The sequence below is a fragment of the Homarus americanus genome, unplaced genomic scaffold (assembly GCF_018991925.1).
Source record: "Homarus americanus isolate GMGI-L3 unplaced genomic scaffold, GMGI_Hamer_2.0 scaffold11407, whole genome shotgun sequence".
NCBI lineage: Eukaryota > Metazoa > Arthropoda > Malacostraca > Decapoda > Nephropidae > Homarus > Homarus americanus.
In genome coordinates this window covers 582828-607157 of record NW_024721983.1, presented here as the reverse complement: position 1 = coordinate 607157, position 24330 = coordinate 582828, and the positions used below count along the sequence as shown (strand labels likewise).

The following is a 24330-nucleotide window of genomic DNA, read 5'->3' as shown; positions in this document are numbered from 1 at the left end:
GATTTTTTTTCAGAACTGTATTGTTTTGAATAAAATCCTTGGAAATTGTGGTTTACCTGTGCCAGGGAAAACTAATCACCTGGCTTGCAAATTTTTAAGCCTACATACCATACTTCATCTGCATATTAAAAAACCAAACAACAATATTAAGAGTACACACAGCCTACTGTACAGTATTACCCCGCTTTACGCGGTTTCACGATACGCGATTTCTCATATACGCGAACTTTCACTTTCCGCGGTTCATCTACCCATATACGCGTGAAGTATAATTTTTTTATTTTTTATTTAGCTCATAAAATTCATACACATTACCCGGCCAGAATATAATTTACATTGCTGGAATTCTTACAATTTGATGATCATTTTGAATATAAACATCATAGATTTTGCATTAGACATACAAATTTTAGATCTAATGTTTACTCTGAGTAAATATGTTATCTTTTGTGCAAAATATATGACATTTATATTCAAAATGTTCCTGGTCTTACAAGGAATCCAGCAATGTCAATTATATTATCCTAACTTTAGTCTGAGGTATTATTTGTTACTAAAAGTTAAAATTAGTTTTTTCACCCAACATTTCTCTGGTAGGGAGGGAAGGTGGGGGTGGGGGGGAGGGTTGGGACCGACCGACCATCTGGCGCGGTTGGAAGAGGGGGGGAGGCAAGTTGGGGTACTTTGATTGACAGATAGTGTCGTGAAGAATATTTTTTTTTTTATTAACTGAAGATATTTGTTTTAGCTCATAAAATTCATACAAATTACTGGACCAGAATATAATTTACATTGCTGGAATTCTTACAATATGATGATCATTTTGAATATAAACATCATGGATTTTGCATTAGACATACAAATTTTAGATCTAATGTAATAATTTGGTTTACACAAAGCAAGTATTTTATCTTTTGTGCAAAATATATGAAGTTTACATTTAAAATATTCCCTGACCTGCAAGGAATCCAGAAATGTCAATTATATTATCCTAACTTTAGTCTGAGGTATTATTTATTACTAAACGTTAAAATCTAGTGTTTCACCCAATCATTTCTCAGAGAGGTAGGGGCCAGTGAGCTGGGAAGATGGGGGAGGGGGGGGGGAATTTGAGTCTATTATTTGAATGGACATTAACCTGGCGACTATATTTCTCTTAAATATTAATTGTGTGAGCATACCATCATAAAATTTAGATGTTATTTTTACTACAACATAGGTATTGTGTCGGAAAAAGTGGAGTTTGGGGGTCGGGCCAGTCTCTATTGGAATTAATCCCATATGTTCTGTTGTTCCATTTACGCGGATTTCACTTTGGTTCAATTGACCGCGTAAATCGGGGTACTACTGTACATACCAAGGAAAGGAAGAAAAACAAAAAACAAGAACTCACCCAATCAAGTGAGCTACAGGTAAGTGTAAAGAATCTTACTCACCTGATGCTCATCATTCTTGAGCGAGCAAAAGTAAAAGCTCACATCCTGCTTATGTACCTCTCTCCACCCTGTCTCCCTTTTTATCTATGCAGCTATTATTTTCCTTGGAACTGTTTCATCCAAAATGAGGAAATATTTAGGTAAAAATACACAATTTGTGAAGTGCAATGTATTCTGCAAAAACATCCAAGATTTTATAAATAAGATAAAATATAAATGTCTCAATTATTACATGTCCATTCTACACCATTACCAATATTTTTACATTAAATATTCATTTAAAATGACATGATTAGCCTTAAAGCATGAGAAATCAGGTTTTTATCAGCTAAAAATGAATTAATGTAAGTCTCATTTAAAAAAATGACTACAGTACAGTACTTCAGAATTGAGATCTTAGTGTATACAAATTCTTTCATTCATAAAACAACAGCTTCAAAGTGGACAGCATCATTATTCAATATACAGTACAGTTCGTATCTGCAAAAGAAAGATAAAATACATATAAATACAATATAAAACCACAAAGATAAAATACTTCTGCCTGTATCTGAGACATTATTATTATTATTATTATCAAACTTGAACTTCTGAATACAGTAGACCCTTGCCATTTGAGGGTTTGCAATTCACAATTTCGACGATTCACAGTAAGCAGCTGGCAGCTCGGGTGGCTAGCTGGCGAGCCTTTTCCTGCAGCACAACGAGTCACTCCACACCCCCGCGGTGTCTCATCTCCCTCTTGTTCGCGTTCACCCAGTACCCGTGACGTAGTATCGTGTGATATACTCTCAAAACTTTCGCGTTCTTCTGTGAAAATGGCCCCTAAAAGACTGCCTAGTGTCGAGTGCTAGTGGAGTGAAACATAAAAGGCAAAAGTCAGTGATGACCCTGACAAAGAAAGTTGAATTATTAGATAAGTTAAAGGTGGGGATGAGTGCTGCCGCAGCTGGTCGGTTGTTTGGTGTGAACAAATTCAGTGTGGCATATCAAGAAAAATTAACAAGCAATTCGTGATACTGTTCAAGCGAGTGCTCTTGCAAGTGTTAAAGTGGCGCAGGTTGTTCATGACAAGAACATAGTGAAAACTGAATATTTGGGTTGAGGACCAGCACCACAAAAATGTTCTGACCAACAGCAACGTGATTCGTGAAGTCTTTATGCTAATTTTTATGAGTCAGGTGGTGAAGGGGCTAGTGCAGTGACAACCATTTTTTAGTGCCAGTAAAGGTTGGTTCGAAAATTTTTATATAAGATTTTCACTCCATAATGCGAAGCTGACCGGGGAGGCCGCAACAGCTGACCACACAGGCTCAGATGCATTTCCCGCCATGCTAAAGAAAATAATAGAAGAGAAAGGCTATAGACCAGAGCACGTGTTTAATGCTGATGAATCTAGTCTATAATGGAAGAAAATGCCTGGTATAATGTACATAAATAAGCAAGAGAAGCATGCCCCTGGGTTCAAGGCAACCAAGGACAGTGACCCTCATTTCCTGTGGCAATGCGGCTGGCCACATGACCAAACCTGGCTTGCTTTACCACTCAGCAAATCTTAGGACTTTTAAAGGGAAAAAACAAGAACCTTCTGCCAGTTTTTTGGCAGTAACGAAAAGGCATGGGTAACTGTGAAAGCATTCCTGGATTGGTTCCATAAATGCTTCATCCCAGAAACAGAAAAATACCTTGCTTCCAAGAAGATGAAATTCAAGATGTTATTACTGATAGACAATACACCAGGCCATCCAGAAAGTTTGCAGTTTAGCCATCCAGGTATAGAGGTGGTGTTCCTACCCCCTAACACCACTGCTCTTATTTAGCCTCTCGATCAGGGTGTAATAGGCACCTTCAAGGCATATTACACCCAATGCTCTTTTGATCGTATCCGTAGTGCCATGGATGCAGACCCTGACCTTGATGTTAACAAGTGTTGGAAGGAGTACAGCAGTGCCGATTGCATTACCAACATCAGTGAAGAATTCAATGAACTCAAACAAAGAGACAGTGAATGCTTGTTGGCACACCTTAAGGCCTGAGTGTGTGAATAACTTTCACGGATTTCCGTCCATAGTAAAGGGTGTGAATGACATAGTGAGTGTTGCACGTCAGTTGGTGGTGAGGGGTTTGTGGGCATGGCTGCTGAAGACATGGAAAAGCTGATTGATGGGCATGGAAAGGAACTGACAGAAGAGGATTTGGAAGAGTTGGTAAAAAGTGCTGGGGAAGAGGAAGAAATTATGGAATTGCAAAAAGAAGATTAGAGCTTGGACAATTTTGGTGAATTATTTTGACAGGTAAAGATGGTAAATGATTTCATTGTTGACTACAACCTTCCACGGAACGCTGCCTTCAGATGCTCCGAGGAATCAACCAGATAGTGTTTCCCTACCAGGAAATGTTTAAAGACCTCAAAGCAAAGAAGAAACAATTACTAATCACCATGTTTATCAAGAAAGAACCAGCTACTACCGCCGCGCTCCACCCTCCTCCTCCCAGTCGCGCGCCTCTCCATCAACCACCACTGCATCACCAGATTCCAACAATGATCCTGATGATCCCCCTATGCTTCAGTAAACAGATGTCTCCAAACTTCCACATGCGAATGTAAGTATTGGTGACTTAAGTTTCTCATACGTACACAGTACAGGTATATATAGTGCACTAAGGTATTATATAAGTGGCTATTCACGATTTTCCCAATTCGCGCCATTTCTTGGACCCTAACCCTCACGAATGGCAAGGGTTTACTGTAATATAAAAGAATGAAATTTCTTCATTAATAAAGTACTGTACATGACAAATTATCATGCTTCAAGCACTGGTTATTTAAAACTTAGGAGAATTTTTAAATTTTCAGATTCAACAATTCATTTTAATTCATCAGCATTTTGTTAAAATACAGCTGGTGCTCAGTTTACATGGGAGTTACATTCTTATAATAAAAAAAAAGAAAAAAAAAAAGTGCCTTTATGGATGTCAAAAACTTGTTACCACCCACAAACTTCACTTTTTGGAAATATATAAAGTATCAAAAGTTTTAAAACATAATCGCATGTACAGCATAATATTGTACTCTATCAGTTAGTTGTCAAATGTAAAGCATCAAACTAATATTAGAATTTGCCCTTTTCCCTTAATAGTGAAGGCACATCATTTTGTCTTGACCAAAAAAGATGCAACAGGCCCTGGTTTGAAGTCATCCCCGTTGTTCTGATAAATACAGAACACATCCAGCCACAACACCAGTGCATACTGATGCCATAAGAGATCAGTTTATGAGCACTTGTCAAAACAATGTGGTTGTCAACACAGTAAATATTTAATATTTTTTTAAGGGAACTTTTTCATATTTTAGGAATGGTATTAAAGGTATATGGCCATAGCAGAAATGAGGTCACTATTTCATATCTTTGACTTAAAATTTTGTAGAACTCGTGCAAACTGAGGGCTTCTTGTTGAACTATTTTAACACTGGAAAGGCATTTTTCAAGTTCCTATACTTAAAGGATCCTGTAATACAATTCAGGACTAGTAATATATGATAGGCACCATGATGGGATTAAGGGCAACACTCACTCAATCTATATATTTATCTTCTTTCCTCCATTCCAAAAAGTGTCAGTTATATCAAGGGGAATGAAATCTTCAGTAAGGGAGCACATGATCAGGGGAGAAATGCTTGTAGAGGTTAAAATGAGACAGGAAAGGGCTCAAAGACAAGTAGGAATACTTTACCCTTTCTCATATACAGTACTGAAGCTCATATACAGAGCATATAGGTAGTCTGAAATTATCAATTTCCACACTGGTCACAATGCTTCAGTGCAATTCACTGTCCAAACTAAGGTGAATTGTAAAGGTCATTCACATTAGCAATATCACATACAAAACCACTTTATGACTGTCAAATCACCTATTTTCTTCTATATTCAAATTTTGTATCAAGTTATTAACACAAATCAGGATCAAGATTTTATCAGGTCTAAGGAAAGGTAATACTGTACTGCTTACTTCCCACCAGAAACTCTCCACTTCTCTTGTCAGTGCAGGGCTAAGCTATCGACTGTTTGGATTATGAGAGTAACCCATTAAGTCTAATGATGAAATGAATCAGGCTTTGACATCAACATATACAAAATCAATTACACTCCCCTGACTGAAGGCACAAGAATGAACAGAGTACAGTGAGGGCTTACCAAACTCTCAATAACAAGATTCCATAAGATTGAACAACCTCATTTCTGGATGGTAAAGTTAAGTGCTCGTGGGGTCATGTATTGTTTAACTGTGTCATCGGTAACTACTTTTCTTCGCTCTTGATGTTCAGCTATCAACTTCTGAAGAATCTGTAAGACAATCATACATGAGAAGGAAAGTTCTTCGTGTAGAAATCACAAGTCGTACAATACACTGAATCTAAATTTATGAGAGTTACTATTCTCTGTATTATTTCTTTCCACAGAAACTGTACCATGCATTGGTATCTTCAATTCCTTAAATAGTTAGAGGACAGTACAGTAGTAAAACATACATAATCTATTGTCAGTATACTAGGATGGTAAGGAATATCCAAATTCTGAGGTAAGAAGATTGATAACAAGCTTCCATATTAATAAAGCATCCAGGAGCCAATCATGTAAAGGGAAATTAAATAAGCTTAGAAGAGAACATTTGGAGCTTAAAATCTATGAATTCTTCATTAAAACTATGAGAAAAAATCCCCATCACTTCCAGAAGAGGAACTATAATTCCCAGACATAAAAAAGTAGATAAAACAAATTCTACCAACTACACTGGATCTTAGTACTACCCACTGGATATAAATTGCTGTCATGAAGTCTTCTGGAAAGGCTGCTAAGCTAGAATTATATCCTTTTTTTTTTAGTTTAACTATATACCAAATAAATTATAGAGAATATTAGTGTGGGTTCAGAAAGGGCAGACCACCACAGACCAGTTGGTGTATTAAATACAAGAGATTAGTACATCATGATAACAAACATTTATAAAGCAGTTAGAGTTCCTAAAAAAAGAGAGAAAGATAATTGTTAAATATGAGACATAAGATATTTCAAGGAGAGATGTCAACGAGGTAGATGAAGGCTACTATGGTATTTAAAATCTCAATAGCTAATAAAAAACCTCAAAGTAAGAGTGGGTGAAGAAGGAGACAAGTAAGTAAAAACCTCAAGGAAATATGGTTGAGATAAAAGAACAGATATATTGTATGCAACATTGGTTCTATAGTTGTGTATACTGCTAGTACAGTACAGTAATTGTAACATCCAATATCTGCAACTATAGAGATGTTACAAGTAGTTTCAAGGTTTGGTGGGTTAGAGCTTATATAAAAGCTTCAATATTCCCCAAATGCTATAAAGTGGTCAAGAGCTAAAGCCTCCCTGATTTGGTACAACTGAATTTTTAGGTAAAAAAAAATTAAAATAAGAAAGACCAAAATTTACTGTACCATAACTATCAGATAAACAATAAAACTTGAAGATCATGGTAGCTCTAACCAGAACCTAAAATAAACTTTTCCAGTACAGTACCTTGATCAACTCAGCTTTAAGTTCTCCTGTAAGCATTTTGCCTGAGGAATACTGTTGACGGATCTCCTCTAGTCTACTATCATCTTCCATAAAGAATTTGAGGTACATGTAGGAAACATCTATCTCACAGTCACCACCCAATTCTCGATGCTCCTCTAACGTGTCTTTACCACCAGAGAAAGCATATTTATTAATCTGTGAAAGAAATTACATACAATGAAAAAGAGCCGAGCTGATGATGTAAAATAAGCTCGCAGTCTCTGAACCTGAGCTACACATAAGAGTTAACTACAATTTAATAAAATGATATACAAATAATGTCATTCCATAGCACACTGATTTGAAAGTGAATAACACACTGGTAAAACTAATTATAATACCACCAAGGTCTCTAATACTTTATCTCTAATATTTAAATCTTGCAAAACCTTTAATACTACAGCATAATACCTGGACTCAGGTACACTCCTACTGCTTTATATATCCTCCATCCATCACATTTATCTCCAAATGCCAATTTATGCCATTCATTCTGATCATGTTCACACAATGCTATTTCCTGAATGTTTATTCTTCTATTTCCCATCTAGTACTGTATTACCCTCACCCCATCATTACTTCTCAATCTCCCCCTTCCCTTTCCTACCAAACACTTACGCAATTGCACCTTTATATTTATTAATTTTTCTCTTTCCATTCACTCAGTATGTTAATCTCCTTAGTATCTTTGTTTGGCTATCTGTCTATCATTCCTAATATACAGTATGTAATAATTATATTTTCAAACTCTAACCATATCCAATAGAATGGAAAAACTGAATCAAATCTAAAACACTAATTGCCCACAAAAAGCCTTTTCCAGTTACAGTTTAGTGCTATGGATTGTGGTTGGCAAGGTACCGATCCCAGTTCCTAGTACTCAGCAGAATGTGGGTTACCTAATACCCTTAGCATGATAATGGTCTACTGAATGGTTGCTTCACCATTCGCAAGTGCACCCAATGGCACATATACAGTACAATACTCATTTATTGATGAGTGCATAAGGGCTAGTGAACAGAGGGGACTAAATACTAACTTATACAAGTGTGAAAAATGGCCATAAAACAGTGATGATGAATACTCCAGCAGAAAATTGAACCTGCTTTTATTCATTTTCAGACAAATACTCTACCAAATGAGCTATGGAGCCACTATGATGCTATCCTGTATTAAGTAAACTAAACTGATTCAAATAATGGGCATTGAGAGTCTTTTTAAATTTGTGATCATTACCTTTTTCTTAATTTGGTTGGCAGTGTCTGTCAAGAATATTGATGAATTTTCATCTGAGGAACTCATCTTGCTGCTGGCACCCTGCAAGGCTGGGAAGAAGGTAGAGTGGATGAGTGCTGGCTTCTGAAATCCTATTCTTGGAGCTACATCTCTTGTCATTCGGAAGTAAGGGTCCTGAAAAAGTCAATGCACATTAAATTTTCATTCTTAGCAGTGGTTCCTAACCTTTTTGTACTTGCGGCCCTTTTCTCAAAACCCCGAAACACATGCGACCCCCCTGCCATCAGCTATTTCAGTTTTACAAATTTTTCTGAGAATGAAAGGGAAGAAAGAGAAAACAATTATTAATCCACCGACACAACATTATGTTGTGTGTTCTAGGTTACTGGCATATCAGTGAAATGAAAGTTTTGGTAATGTTCCTGCTGATGTACTAAGTTCTTCTCCCAAGGCTTCTCGGCCCCCAGCCAACCCTCCGCGACCTACAGGTTGGGAACACCTGTTCTCAAGTCAATCAATTCCCCCAGTTCTCATAATATTTCATGATTTACCAGTATTAATTTTTGTTTACCTTATTATTGAATTATATGTACTCTGGATGATGATAGTTCAATACTACTTATTGCCATGAAAAGCCTTCAGGGAGCTACACATCATTTGACATTCCTTTAAACTCACATAACTCACCAACTCATGTTAAAAATTGTGTATCTTTCAATATGAAATTCCCTGTTTATGCTCTAACTCCTTTTTTATAGCTACAGTTCTTTACTAAATCTTCCATCCTCATTTCTATTTTTAATCAGTCAGGGTCTATTGTCTTGCTTGATTTCCTTTCTCATCTTTCTTTCATTTCACTCATTTGTATTTACTCTCTTACTCTTCTTGTTAGTTAGCTTAACCTCTTGCTTACCTGGTCGATTGCACAGGGAATGAGGCAGGGAATATCCTTCTTTTCACCAAATATGAAAGGAAAACTGGATGAGAAGCTTGGAACTGCCTGAATAGCGGGAAACATGATCTTGCCAATGTTAGACGATTCATCAAACCCAAATATTCCTTTGACTTGGTTGAACGTAACATGCTTCTGAACCCTTAAAATGTTTCTGGGGGTAAAAGAAGATGAATATAAAAAAAAAGTCAAATTTTATTTTACATTAATTATACTAAAAGGCAGGTTATAGTATTTCCATGCTAACCTGGCCCGTAAGCCATGCCTCTCATCTATAGCTAGAAATAGCCGATTGGTTCAAAGAAATGTTCGTGTAGCAGTCCATTTATTCAAACTAAACAAGTTCACAACTGGTAAGCAGACCTGTTATTCTCTAAAATAATGTTTAATAACTGGACTATCAAAATGCAAAAGATTTCAAAGCATTAGCAATTCAGAGAGAATGTTAGAAATTTTTAAATATCTTAAAAGGTCAAAGTCAAAGATGAAATTTGCTTTAAGTGAAGTATTTTCATGTTTCTTTGTTGTGTGGCAAACAGAATCAAATGATAAAAAATATAGCACAATAGGTAACAAACTACTGTACAGTTTATATGGCTAGATAAATCCCAAATAATTCATATCACCGATAAAACTCAATATAAATACACACAGTCTGGGAGGGGGTAAAACGTTCAGGGGAACAGCCACTGGACTCTCAACTGTCAACAGACGTCAACGTTGTGGTACACTGGACCTACGCTTTATGTGCATTCACTGTATACGAATTCGCGTTTTTGCGGTGGCCCTATTTCTACCCATAATTCATTTTATGTGGAAAAGATTCCCTATTATGCATTCTATAGAAGGTATGGCACAAAAGTTTTATATTGTTATTATATTATCTTCATTTATAAGCCACATTAGAGTATTTTGAATGATTTTTCCACAACTTTTACAGCATTAGTGCTCTAGAAATGGTTGTGAAACATGGCACAATGTGTGTGTGTGTGTGTGTGTGTGTGTGTGTGTGTGTGTGTGTGTGTGTGCACTGCGCTGTATGTGACATCACGGGACGCGGCTGGAGTGGTGAGTCAGACACACTTTCTACACAAACATCCATGCACTTCATATGTCTTAGTTTATAGTTATATATTGTATTATATTTATTTTCAACCCACATTAGAGTTTTGTAATGATTTTTCCACAACTTTTATAGCATTACTGTTGACTTTTAGTCGTTGTGGAACATATCCTAAATTTCCCCATAAGATTAAGTATTCACTATTTGTGGATTCCCATTATGCTGTGTTGTCACAGAATGCAACCACAGCATAAAGTGAGGGTCAGGTAGTGAACCAACAAAAACATGCATCACACTCATGGGCATATTATTAAATACTTTATCCACTAACATGCATCTCTCAACCGTAAATACTGTGTTGTGACAAGATTTAAGTAATAATATATGGTACAAAGTATTAAGAAGTGATGTAGAGGTGTGCTGGTGGTGCTCAGAAGAAAAGGAGACAGTCTATTACTTTTGAGACGAAAATGAAGATAATAATGCAGTTTGAAAATGGAAAAACTGTAGCAACAATTTCACACGACCTAGGGTTTTCGCACTTGACCATATCCACTATTCTGAAGGACAAGGAACGTATTCGTGATGTAGGGAAAGGATCAGCACCTATACAGGGAACTACAATTACGAAGAAATGACAAGGTCCCATTCACGAGATGGAAAAATTATTGGTGATATGGATGGAAGACCAGATACAGAAGTGTGTACCCTTAAGCCTTCTAACATTACAGGCTAAGGAAAGAAGCCTGTTCGAAAGCCTGAAGGAGCAAGCAGGAGATGAGTGCGACCAAACCTTCACAGCAAGTCATGGGTGGTTTAACAGATTTAAGAACCACTACAGTTTACATAATGCTAAGGTGAGTGGAGAGGCAGCTAGTGCTAATGTTGGTGCTGCCGAAGCTTTTAAGGAAGAGCTAGATCGTGTGATTGTGGAAGGAAATTATTTGCCTGAGCAAATATTCAATGTAGATGAAACTGGATTATTGTGGAAGCGCATGCCTGAACGGACATACACCCACAAAGAGGCGAAAACAATGCCAGAATTCAAGGCATTCAAGGACCGAATTACACTTCTGTTAGGGGGGAATGTTGCTGGTTTCAAGATCAAGCCCTTCATGATCTATCATTCAGAGAACCCCAGGACTTTTAAACATGTCAGCAAGCACACACTGCCAGTGTTTTATCAAAGTAACAAGAAAGCCTGGATGACCCTAGTACTGTTTAAGGATTGGTTCATGAATTGTTTCCTCGAGCCAAGGAGTATTGTCTGCAACAAGGGAATGCATTCAAGATTTTGCTGATTTTAGATAATGCTCCGAGACCACCCACCACACCTGGACGACATGCACCCTGATGTTAAGGTGGTCTACATTCCACATAACACTACTTCTGTCATCCAACCCATGGATCACGGTGCTATTGCAGCTTTTAAAGCAAATTATTTACGTACGACCTTCGCTCAGGCTGTTGCTGCTACTGAAGGTGAGAAAACGCTCAGACAGTTTTGGAAGGACTACAACATTTTGACATGTATAAAGAACATTATTGCAACATGGGATGAGGCTACACAACAGTGCATGAATGGAATATGGAAGAAAATACTGAAAAGATATGTGAACAGTTTCAGAGGATTTAATGAAAATGAAGTTATTTCTGAGATCAGTAACAAGATAGTGGAGTTAGGTAAACAGCTTCAGTTAGAAATTGATAATGAAGATGTTGAACAGTTGGTTGAAAGTGTAACAGAAGAGCTAAGTAATGAGGATCTTATCGAACTGGAAGCACACAAAAATGCAGAGGAAGAAGCGAGTCGAAATGTAGAAGAAGAACCTGAACCCCCCCAAAATTTTTCAGTGAAGCAAATGGCAGAGGCATTTGCTACAATTAATAAGGGGAATGGATCAAAATTATGAGCGTTTTGCCAAAGTTAACAGAATGGTCCAAGATGCACTTGCTTGCTATACGAAAATTTACGATGAAAAGAAAAAGCAAACTGTGCAGTCTAAATTGGACATCTATTTTAAGAAGTCCCCCATTGCTGTCTCCTCACGCCCCACCAGTGCTGCCTCTTCACTCCCTAAAGATGATCCAATACCTTCAACCAACAAGTTTCCCCTGTACATAAACTTGTCTTTAGAAAGCGACATTGATGAGGTTTTTAAGTACAGTACAGTATGATTAATAACTACCCGGAATGTGTGTGAAAAAATATAATACTTACTTATAAAATTCTCCACCAAGAAAATCAATATCTGAGAATATAAATGTTTTGTTCATATCAAATCCAACTGCAATGATGTCCTTTACATTCTCATAAGCAAGTTTATTACATTGTTCCAACTTCAGGTCCTTCCAGAGGTACTTCTCATCATCAGTCAGCTGGATTATCAAGGGGACATCAAATGCATCCTGGAGCCATCTGTAATAATATTCAAGTGTAATTAATTGTATCACCTGAAGACATAGCATATATTTTGGGTTAAACAGTAGCAATTAAATTGGAAACCATAAAGAATGTTTGTAAATACTGCAGAACAGACTCATTATTTTATGTGTTTTTCAGCAGGAGATATATTTGACATTGTGGATTTAACAGCTGCAATCAAAACAAAGAACCAGGGTTTTAACAATATGTTTTTGAGTTTGATAGACCAAACAAATACATATACTGTATGACAACTGTGATAAAATGCATTAAATCTATTAATATACTGAATGTCCCTACAGTTACAATAGTAATTAGCAAAACTTCTCGGGAAACAACATCTGGCTAACTGTTGACAACCTTCGTCTTGATATAGCTGATGCCTCTGTCACCTTTAAAACATGAAACAAGCAATGACAAGAAAAATGACAATGAGTGCATAATCATTTACCTCACTAGAAAAAGTTATACTTACGATCATGGGTTCAACTGTTCAATAAACATCCACTAACAGAAAAGCTATGTGCTACCAAGCTGCTGCAACAGGTAAAATGTACAGTAGATTAAGTTTATGTTACAAGTACTGTATGGTACTGTTGTAATGGTCATGATAAGAGCTAACCTGAAAACCTTAAGGATTCATATTACGCTCAAACGTCCACAAAACCTTCCGAGTCCCCCAGTGGAAACGTCCCCCGTTTTCTCTGTTTCCCCCGCCTTTGTCTATGGGAGCAGACGCTGTATGCTGGGACCTGTTGCCATCCATTCCTTTGTAATCAATTTAATTCTGCTTTCGATAGCTGAGTCAGAGCATTGTTAGTGAAGATAATAGTAGAGAATGAAAAGGAGTTCATAGTCTCAATTTCAACGTCAGAGGGTACCGTAAATTAATTCATTGGAATAGGAGTAGCTGGACTCCCTGGCCTAGTTTGAGTGAGGGCGCCGCGGGCATTTTAACCGTTAGTAAGTGCCCGTCCCTTCATCCATACAGGTATGCCATTCCACGCTGTGTTGTAATTTGCCCTTCTTTAAGTGATTTGACCCAATTAATAGTTGATTGTGCAAGTGTTACAGTAACGTAGTTGATATGCTCTGAGTAAAGTCATATTTACGTCTTTAACGTCCCCTGAAACGTGTTGTTGTTGTCACCAGTTAGTAAGTGCCCGTCCCTTCATCCATACAGGTCCCTAACGCAGCCTAGGCCGTGTCTGTAGGGTGGATGTTGTATCCACTATGTCTGGGGACATGTCCGAGGTCCAGTAGGATCAGTTACCTTCGTGAGACCCGGCCGTCAGACACTTCAGACCACCTATAGCCCCCATAGCTGGCTCGTCTGGCCCTAACGCTCGGTCCACGAGGTGACCCTGGACCACCAAGCCACACACCACTACCAGCCCCCATCATTGGTGGATGAATGTCTACCTCAGTAGGGCTATATTTGTGTGGTGGAATTAACCCACTGGGATCTCCAGAGTTCGTCGGATAGTACTCCATGGTGGCTGGACCCCATGGCTGTTGCTTGAGTATCACTCCTGACGACTGAGTGTTGTAGTGGCAGTTGCCTAGTATTTATGGTGCTAAGTGACTATCATAGTTGTGTTATTGAGTATGTCCACCCCGTAGGGTTGGAAGGGTATTGAATATGTCCACCCAGTAATGGTGTGAGTATGTTGAGCCTGAGGGCCTAGTAATAGATTTCGTCTGTTAGTACAAACCAATTCTTTCTTCTAATTTCATATTCATGTTTAAATAAACTTTGTATTTGTATAATTGTGTATATTATTTACCTACAGTATTTACCGTTATTTCTTCCCTATTGCTTGATACTATCATTACACCTACCCACGAGCCTCCTATCGTCACGCTACCAATGGTGATATATAAGAGTAAAAGGAATTGTTACTGGCACACAGGCCCTCATGAAGGGTGGCAGTAGCAGCCCTCATACTGTACTATATTGTGGTTCTGTAAGTAACTTATACCTTATGTGTAAACTCCCATGAACCAGATAATTCTATGATCCAGCTCTCCTCAGGTCCAAAGTTTACCAAATTGGAGAGGTTCAACTGTACCAGTACTCTGTAAATAATTTTTAACCAAATTACCACTTACTTAGTTAAAAGAAATGGGATGAGGTGCCCTAGATGCATGGCTTCTGATGATGGACCCCGACCAGTGTAAAGGAAGAATTTCTTGCCTGCTTCAATCAGGTTAAGAATTCTGAAATAAAAAGAAAATATAAAATGTAAATACTGAAATAATATAGAATCAGGATGCTTACACTACACTGAGCTTGTTACTAGTCAGGGATGATTCTGACAATGACCAGTTCTAGAGTCTTATCCATATGTTATGAAAATTACAGTATATTAATTTGGATTTACTGTCATACTAAGACCTGTATAGAAATCAACAATACCACAAACATAAAAGAGTTCTAAATATATTCAACATCTTATCTACACTACTGTATTACCTTTCTGCCACATCAATATGCATACAGTAATCTAAGGACATAGAAATACTGTACCTGTATCAAGAATGGGAGGGAATATTACAGACGAGTGATACAGTTCATGAAAAGTGCATATGAAAAAAAAGGGGGGGTTGAAACTCTTTTAGAAAAACTTGAAATGGTATATATAATGTGAATCCTTAACCTCTAGATTACTTCCAAGGCTTAACATACTAAGTGAAGCCATCAGCCTCATTAATTCTTCCATACAAAAGGACTTAACTGTATATAGTATACAGGTAGTCCGCGCTAAACGTTGTTTCGGTACTAAGTCGCTAAACTTTAGAGACCAAAACGTCCCGGTGATCCAATACTACGTCGTTTTGCGTCGTCACAGACTTCTTTCTGTGGCGTGTCACCCTCTCTTATCTGGCCCCGCTACGCTCTCTCGGCTCGGCGCAGAGTCTCAGTGACTTGCCATATAACAGAAGTTGAGGATTTACCATGTATAAACACAAAGAGAAGAGATGACCGAGGGCTTCTCAAGTAAGGATAAACCAATAATTAAGAAGGTAAAAAAAAACAAAAAAAACAAAAAAACAAGAAATCAGCATGCAATAGAAGGGAAACGAGGAGTTTGAACAATTACATACATCAGGTGACAATGAAGTGGTGCCATGTGAGTGTTACCACACATTCTCTCTCACTACAAGAAATACTGAATATATCATCTGCGAAGAATTAATTGCCCAAATTTCTTACATAATCATTAATAAAATCAAATACATAACTTTAAGAATTGATAAAATTACTCATATAAGCTGTTTGACTTTCTTCCATTATATATCAAGTTGTATGAAACACTCACCTGTGCATATCCCGATGTGAGAAGAATATCCCTCGTCTCAGAAAGTGGTGAGGCTTCTGTCCAGTGAGCTTCTCAAATCTTTCCAAGAGAGTATCGTCAATACGAGAAGACCCAAATCTGTCTAGGCACAGAGTTCTAATGAATTACATGTTTTCAATAACAAATGAGAACAATAAAAGAAATCAATGCATCAATATATTTTTTTCCTGGATTATGGGAGATGGGAAGGGGGGATATATTATAGAGAACACTAATTGAATTAAATAAAGTGAATCCCCATTAATTCGGATGCAGATGAACTGGATAGCACTTAATCCAGATCATGCGGTGAGTAATGTGTCAATTCCTGGTCCTTCTATTTCTTTCCATTGTGGTTCAAGTCTTAGTGGCAAGTCAGATCTCTGTCATTACTACACCTTCTCCTGAACCTCCTTAACAGATATTACAATATAATGAGTCTGATGAAAAACTATAAGTGTTTAAGGGCAGACCTTTGAGAGCGACTTAAAATTAGTGTACTGAATAGTATAAGTGATTTGTGAGGGAGTAGTATTGTACTGTAGTATATGATAGTGTAAAGTGTACCTCACTACCTACCATCAATACCTCTACACCACCTTCAGAAGCCAGGAGCTCTTTGGAATTAAAGGGTATTCGTATTTTACAGGATACTATTGTGTTTTTGAATTACATCTGTTAATGTCATTTACTTCTATGTGGTAGACCTTTGTGCTCTGAAATTTGCAATAATCTGGATCACCTTTCCCCAAATTCAAATTAACGAGGTTTCACTATACAGTACAAGTACTGTACTTAAAAAGAAGAGGCAAATACTGCATTCAAATACTGGTACAGTACAGGTACTATATATAAAACAAATTAACTACTAAAACAGCTTACCTATCAACTTATCATAGTCAATGCCCTTATTACTAGATGCCTGTACATTCCACGGGTCAACAATGTCCTCAGCTGTTTTCTGCTCCTGTTGCTCCGTGCCTTCCTCGCCATTAATTTGCTTCTCACTGTTGTTCTCCATCGCGATTGTTATCTGAGAATCCACCAACTATAAAAATATCATCCTATATATTACATGTAAAGTAAAGCATGCCCAATTACTATACTACAGTACTTATCAATGAATTATAGGAGGAAAAGACTTGTGTTCTATTGAGAGATAGAGATTAAAATACAGATAATAATAATACTAATTCAGTAGAACATCGATATAACACGAAATACGTTCCAAGAGAGGTCACTTTCAACCAAATTCGCACTAAATCGATGTGTTGTTCCAATGGAATAATTTAGTTTGGTACTTGAGAGAAACAAAATACTAAAAAGACTAAGAGTCTATCCAGATGTACCTCAGCCCATCTCCTAGAATAAACAAATCATTGTTTCTTGTAGTACAATGGTCCCTTGATTAACGAACTGTTCAATTAATGAAATTTCGGTTAACGAATTAGCTCCCATAAGGATTTTTAATTCCATTAATGAAAGCCTTACGAGAAACACGCTTTGTTGTGCGCATCAGCTGATCGGCTAGTCCGCCAATAGAGAAATTGGTTCTATGTTAACATTCGTTTCCAGTGGAGTAAATATCAAGAAAGTTGTGCTCTTGAATACTTTTGCATTTTTTATATTAAAATTATTGGTCATTCTAATTTAGTTAACAGGGAACAGGGAACAGTTTTTGTGTGCCGATCAACTGATCGAATCACCCACCAACGCTTCTCAGTTTAACTTTGTTTACAGTGGAGTGAACATCCAGTTTGTTGGTCTCTTGAATATTTTTGCAATTTTACATTAAAATTATTGGTCATTCTGAAATTTAGTTCACATATTGATAATATACAGTGCAGAAATTATTATGAATCATGAAGAAGGCATTAGAACCAATGCACTCTGTAAAGAACATGGCATGTCATCATCGACTGCCTCTACAATTAGCTGTTTGATATGTCAACAAAGCTGCCGGTAATACGACACACACACCTCAAAGTAAGTTAAAATAAAGTATTCTATTGTTTTTTATTTATTATTATACAGTATAATGTACAGTACAGTATTGTATTTAGTTTATATTTAATGATTTGTTAATTCTATTACCGGTATACTGTACAGTACTTTGTACGGTATGTACTTTTTCTGTGAGTTGGAACCAATTACCCAATTTCCCATTGAAATAATAGATTTAGTTAAACAATTCTGTGGAGGCAATTGTGTTCGTTAATCGAGGGACCACTGTATTATGTTAAAACAAACATTCATAAATCAATACCTCTAAAATTATGGGAAGTGAAATGGTCTGTTTACTAGCGATCAGCTGAAGATGGGAGGGGGGAGGGTGGGGGAGGGTGGGGGAGAGGTGAGGTGAGGTGATATGTTTGACAGTTGATGCTCAGGTCTAGTGCTTATTTATTTATCTGTCCTTAGGAGTGACGAAGTTTTTCTCTTATAAAATGTCATTGAACTGACATGTTCTAATTAATTTTATTACAAAGGGCTAAAATTTTTATCTCTTGTGCAAAATATATGACGTTTATATTAAAATTATTTGCTGTCTTGCAAGGATTCTAACAATGCAAATTATATTCTCCTAACTTTAATCTGTGATATTATATATGATAAAAACTGTAAGCCTATAACCACCCAACCCTGGCTGGGAAAATGGGGGAGAGGGAGGGAGGAAGGGGAGGCGACACGTTTGACAGTTGCGCCGAAGGTCCAGTGAAGTATTTATTTGTTTATGTCCTATAGATTGAGTTTTTGTTTTTTGTTTATAACTGTCACAGAAAAGACCGGGGAGAATATAATTTACATTGCTGGAATACTTATAAGATAGTGATTAATTTGAATATAATCATGCAATAGTTTGCACTAGACAAAAATTTTCGTAACCATTTAGTACATTATTTTGAGTACATGTACAGTACTGTACAGCTTTGCCCTAAGGACAGTGAAGCGTGCCCAGAGAAACATTAGGCGCGAATTTTAAAATATGATGCATCAGATTGACTTGCGCAAAATAGGACAGATTCGCTTTAAATTAAAACATTGTCCTTAATTGTGGGTGTCCCTTTAAATAATTAACCTTAAATTGAATCGCTTTAAATCGACGTTCTTCTGTACGGTGGTAATAACAACAACTAATATTAATAATGCTTTGGTTGCTAACTCTGTGGCCAAAACAAGACTAGAGGTCAGATGACTGAATAAAAAATAAATAAAAAAGTTTGTGGTCTCAGTTACGTAGCAATATTGATTACCACACAGAGGTAGAATTAAATTTAGTGTACCTTCTATGACATTAAAAACGTGTAAAATTCTAAGACTTAATGAAGCACGTGTTAAAAAAAAAATAAAAATAAAATAAAATACAGTACATGTACAGTGAACCATCGCCCAAAGCTGGTTTGTCTAATTTTTTTTTTTTTACGGGGAACATCCCACCCGGCACAGGTCATCAACCCACAACGGGGCCTAGGGGGCAAAAAAATAAGAGTAAAAAGAAATTAAAAATATAAATGAAAAAGATTATATTAATCTACACCACAAAGATGCAGGAAAACTAGCTTTTTGAAGTGAGACAGATTGTATAAGTACGGAAACATATAGAAGAAGGCAGAGCATTCCACAATTTGGCTGTGTGAGGAAAGAAGGATGTACTATAATGGGCTATTCTAGTGTGACCGACATCCACACAGAAACGGTGGGCACCGCGGGCAAGACGAGTGTTACGAGCCTATGGTCTTACCGGAGGTACACAGGATGCCAAATCCACCGAGCATTGCCTATTAAAGTACTGTACCTGTAAAAGAGTGTGTGTGAAGCAACATTGCAGCAAAGAGAAAGGGAAGAAAGATTATCAACTAAAGGAGGAGAGTCAATAAGAAGATATACCTTTGATTCCACCCTATCTAACAGTTGGACAGAAGAAGAGCCACCCCAGATATGAGCAGTACTCCAAGTTAGGACGAATGAATCCCTTATATACTTGAAGCAACTGCTCAGGAATGAAGTAGCTATGGCATCTGTAGAGCAACCTACTGCACACACATCAGAACACAACTCCACTCCCTACACAAGAATCACTATTAAAACCAGATGATAAAAAGAAAAAAAACACGAAAAAAAAAAGATTGATATTTCTGGTTTCAAGACATGTAGCTGTGAATAAATTTATGTGAAAAGAATACTGTATATTACAGTAATATAAACTTTGTCTACTTGTCTCTAGTGTATTGTACAGCATTTACTAAAGATTGATGATGGCCAACCTTAACCCATAGGCCCCAGGTGACGTTCCAGAACGTCCGCCTATTCCCGCCACTGTTTTTTTTTAAGTCGATTTTTTCTTGATTTATACCCCCCCCCCCTGTACTGCCAGCAGCACCCCTAACCCGGGGCTTATGGGTTAGCAATGCAGAACTCTTAAGCAAATTAACTTCAGTATGGCTTTTCAGTGCATCTGTACATGCAGAATACACAAGAAACAGTGTCTGAGGTAACTACCACAGTACATGCATTAACTTCTCTCTTTGTCTTACACTGGCTTACATCACAAGACCCTTTGTAAGATCTATACCACAGACAGAAGAGTGCATAAAAGAAGCAAATACTGTATAGCAGGTACATCAACACTGTCTTTTATATTGAACTAATTTCAATTGCCATCAACTAACCTTTTTTCCATTCAAAGAGAGAGTCAAGTTGTTTCTTTTATGGCCGGCAAACTTAGATATATCACTACCAAAACTGGCTATGTGCTTATACCAGCGGTGAAGGTTATGAAGGTCTTGGCTGGGAGTCGATTTAAAGTGGTAAAATAAAACTGCATCAGCCTGGCTTGTGGTGAAACCTTCCACGTAGCTGTTGACCAGAAAGTGATCATTTAAAGCCTCTTCCTCCTCCCTAGAGAGTGGCATCCTCTGTCATGAGCATGAAATAACTTATTAGAAACTACTTCAAATTAAATTTACATCAACAGCATGTGTCATCAAAAAGTACTGTACAGTTAAGACATTTACACGTTCAATTATTTGTAAAGTACTTTAAAAATCACAATTTACTGAGACAAGAAGTGACCATAAAAGAATAATACTGTACTCTAATGTATAGATAAAGTACAAGTCCCAACCTATTTGTCAGGAATCATTATTATGGTATTAAACAATGATTACTTTATGGATAATCTAATCTTCCCCTTTGTTTATCATTCACACTTATGCATAGGGGCAAGATAGCCTTAGTTGCAAAAGACCCTTAAAAAAAATCAATACAGGGGCACAGGCTTATAAACTACAGGCAATCCCCGGGTTACGAATGGTGTTCTCCCGACCTCAATAAAGATTATAATTCAGATTAAGATAAGAAATAAGTGATATGGTGAGTCTGGTTATGTAAAAACACCGTGAGAGTTAGTTTAGATCATGTTAGGTTAGGTTATCCCCCAAAATGTTAGTTTATTCAGTTCTCTTGTGTTTTTTGGTGTATTTTGTTTTCACTTGGCTGTGATTTTTGTCGGAAAAAGCCCCACCCTAAACCCCGGTTCCCAACAGGATCTCCTATCTTGTTGGGGGTAAAGGGGGGCGATAACTAAAAGAAGAAATTTCCGACGGAAATCAAGGTCAGAACCAATCAAAACACACAAAACATGCACTAGAAAACATAGTTTTGACTTTCTAACAGGGTTATGTGAACTACTATAAATTTACCCACACTTCGAATATATAGTCAGCACACTACCAGTGCACAATTCCTCAGTCTTCTCACTTTATATTAATCACAATTCCACAATACTTGCACAACAATTGTCTTCGAGGCTTACAATAACAATTAAATCATAAAAAAAAATGATGCAATACAGGTATTATTGCGTTTACACACCGTTCATTCCTACCACTAATCTATTATCATATTCAAAATTATAAGAGAATTTTCATCTATTACATTACCGGCGGAAATGTATAATAACGGAGATAGCATATCCAAAATTTTCTCTATATTCTTCCATTAATCTTCCTCCATTATCGCCTGCCTCACCTCCAACACTGCGGGTCTCCTTCATAAATCATCACGCGCATGCGTTCCCATACACGTCACGCAGCCAATCAAAAGTGTTTTTGTTTTTCAACCGATTAAAATGATTTTGGGTTTAATTCGCAGTATATTTGGCCCAATCAAATTCAAGTTTTATTTTGGGTCTCTCATATTTTGAAATTCAATTTCAGTTTCGACCATGGAAGTCTGCGATGGGTGTCGCTTAAAGTATATGGAGCTGATTGCGAGTTTTTGGGAAAAAAAAACGTAGAAACAATAGCACTTTTTCGATTGCATGGTGGTCTTCCAACCTCAGGAAAGTGTACTAAGAGCAAGGCTGAATGTAAATATCGCAAAGACCAACATATGTGGCATTGGGTAAGAATCCCAGAATGCAAAGACGAACAAGAACCAGGCCAATAAGGCAAGAAATAGGTGATTCCACCATATGGTGAGAGTCGGTTAGGTTAGGTTAGGTTTTTCTAATGTTTTTTGCCATGATTTTTTTCGGAAAACGTCCAACGAAAAAAAACCCGGCCAATTTCCGCCAGAAATGAAGGTCATATTTGGTCTAAACACACACAACTACGCTAGAAAAATATATTTTTGACTTTCTAACAGAGAATGATGTGACAATGCAAATTTACCGCAATACATTCCAGAAAATTCTTACATAATTAATACATCAATATATACTTACACGAAAATTTCACTACATTTGCCAAAATAACTGTTGCTTGAGATAGAAAATAATCAAAACACATAGATTTCAAAATTGTAATACAAAATTATGCTTCTCATAACAATACATTGCATCATACAAGCATCTCACAAAGACAATTTAATAAATACGAAAATAAAAACGTTATTACTCATACAAGCATCTCACTAAAACAATTTATTAAAGACTAATGGGAAAAAATAAAAACATTGTCAATAGGCCTGCATTTGTTCTGTATTTTGTTTATTTACCAGTTTTAATAGTTTCCTTTATTAAATAAATAATATTCATGTATAATAATAACAATAATTCTCGAGTCATATGTATACATGTGTAATTTCTATTCATGGATTTATTTGATGACGAACAGAGGGTTGGTGACGAAATGGGGTGTATCCGTTGACCTAATAACCAATATTATGTTAATCTTTCTTCTAAAATGCATATATTTTACCTTATCTAATATTATATGAATCTTTCTTATTAGTATACTTAACTCATCCATACCTATCACAAATACAACATTTATAAAATTAGAGAAACCAACCTAGAGCCTTACCAGCTGACACCGGGAACCTGCCACTCGGACCAACCTGTCACTCCAACACCACAGTTAAAACACAAACCCGATCAAGGTTATCTTCTGTGCTAATTTTAAATCCCTATTTTGCTCATATAAGAGAGAAATAACTGATAGTTCTCAAAGCTTGATCAGCACATGTCTCCTGTTTTGTTTTGACACGTTACAAACATAATAAGAGGAGCAAGCTGACTGGCTTTACCAGTTACCACATGTTCTAACGTTAACGAACCTAAGCTGACTGGCTTTACCAGTTACCACATGTTCTAACGTTAACGAACCTAAGACTTAGGTCAAGAGATGGCGCTACGGTACTAGCTGTCTCGTCTGTTGTTATAACGCATTTGTATATCAAGCTCAACTTAATAAATGCTGTAGTTTCTTAATTCACTTATGATTTGTATTATGATTCCAGTTTTAGATAAAAATCAGGGGTATATATATATATATATATATATATATATATATATATATATATATATATATATATATATATATATATATATATATATATGTGTGTGTGTGTGTGTGTGTGTGTGTGTGTGTGTGTGCAAGTAAATCACTGTAGGTGCGCGTGATCTAGGTATATGCTGATAACCACAAAGAAAGAAGAAAACACGGGTCAATATATAAGAAATTGAAGGGTGGGGAGGAGCAGCTCAGAAATAGGTATAATGAACTATCTAGGAATGTTAAGAAAAATGTAAAGGAAAGCAAAGAGAGACTATGAAATCAAAATAGCAAGAGAATTCAAGGCGAATCCCAAGGTATTTTTCCAGGTATATAGGACAAAGGTCAAGGACAAAGTTGGGCCTTTAAAGTCAGGGAAGGGAGAATTGATAAATGGCAGTGGAGAAATAAGCAAAGCATTGAACAGCTACTTCTTATCAGTTTTCACAGAAGAAATTTGCGATGAAATTCCAGAGGTGGAACTGATATTTAAGGGAAAGGAAGAAGA

The 24330-nt window shown here is 36.8% G+C and overlaps 1 protein-coding gene across 7 annotated transcripts in view; it reads right to left on the bottom strand.

Moving 5' to 3' along the window:
* Positions 1–1590: 1590 nt before the first annotated feature.
* LOC121861927 (tryptophan--tRNA ligase, cytoplasmic-like) overlaps positions 1591–24330 on the bottom strand; it is a 27738-nt gene continuing 4998 nt past the window's right edge. Inside the window, exons 1-11 of one of the 7 annotated variants that reach the window (XM_042359887.1) lie at positions 23340–23554; positions 20715–20960; positions 16927–17077; positions 16027–16147; positions 14816–14923; positions 12500–12697; positions 9177–9369; positions 8264–8437; positions 6989–7183; positions 5633–5782; positions 1591–1916 (exon numbers count right to left, since the gene is read on the bottom strand). In XM_042359887.1, coding sequence (XP_042215821.1) covers positions 5672–5782; positions 6989–7183; positions 8264–8437; positions 9177–9369; positions 12500–12697; positions 14816–14923; positions 16027–16147; positions 16927–17077; positions 20715–20957 — 1494 coding nt within the window. In that variant the 5' untranslated portion in view covers positions 20958–20960; positions 23340–23554 and the 3' untranslated portion in view covers positions 1591–1916; positions 5633–5671. Of the gene's footprint in view, positions 1917–5632; positions 5783–6988; positions 7184–8263; positions 8438–9176; positions 9370–12499; positions 12698–14815; positions 14924–16026; positions 16148–16926; positions 17078–20714; positions 20961–23339; positions 23555–24330 lie in introns of those variants that run through there. The other 6 variants (XM_042359886.1, XM_042359888.1, XM_042359891.1 and 3 more) reach the window with 6 other exon arrangements.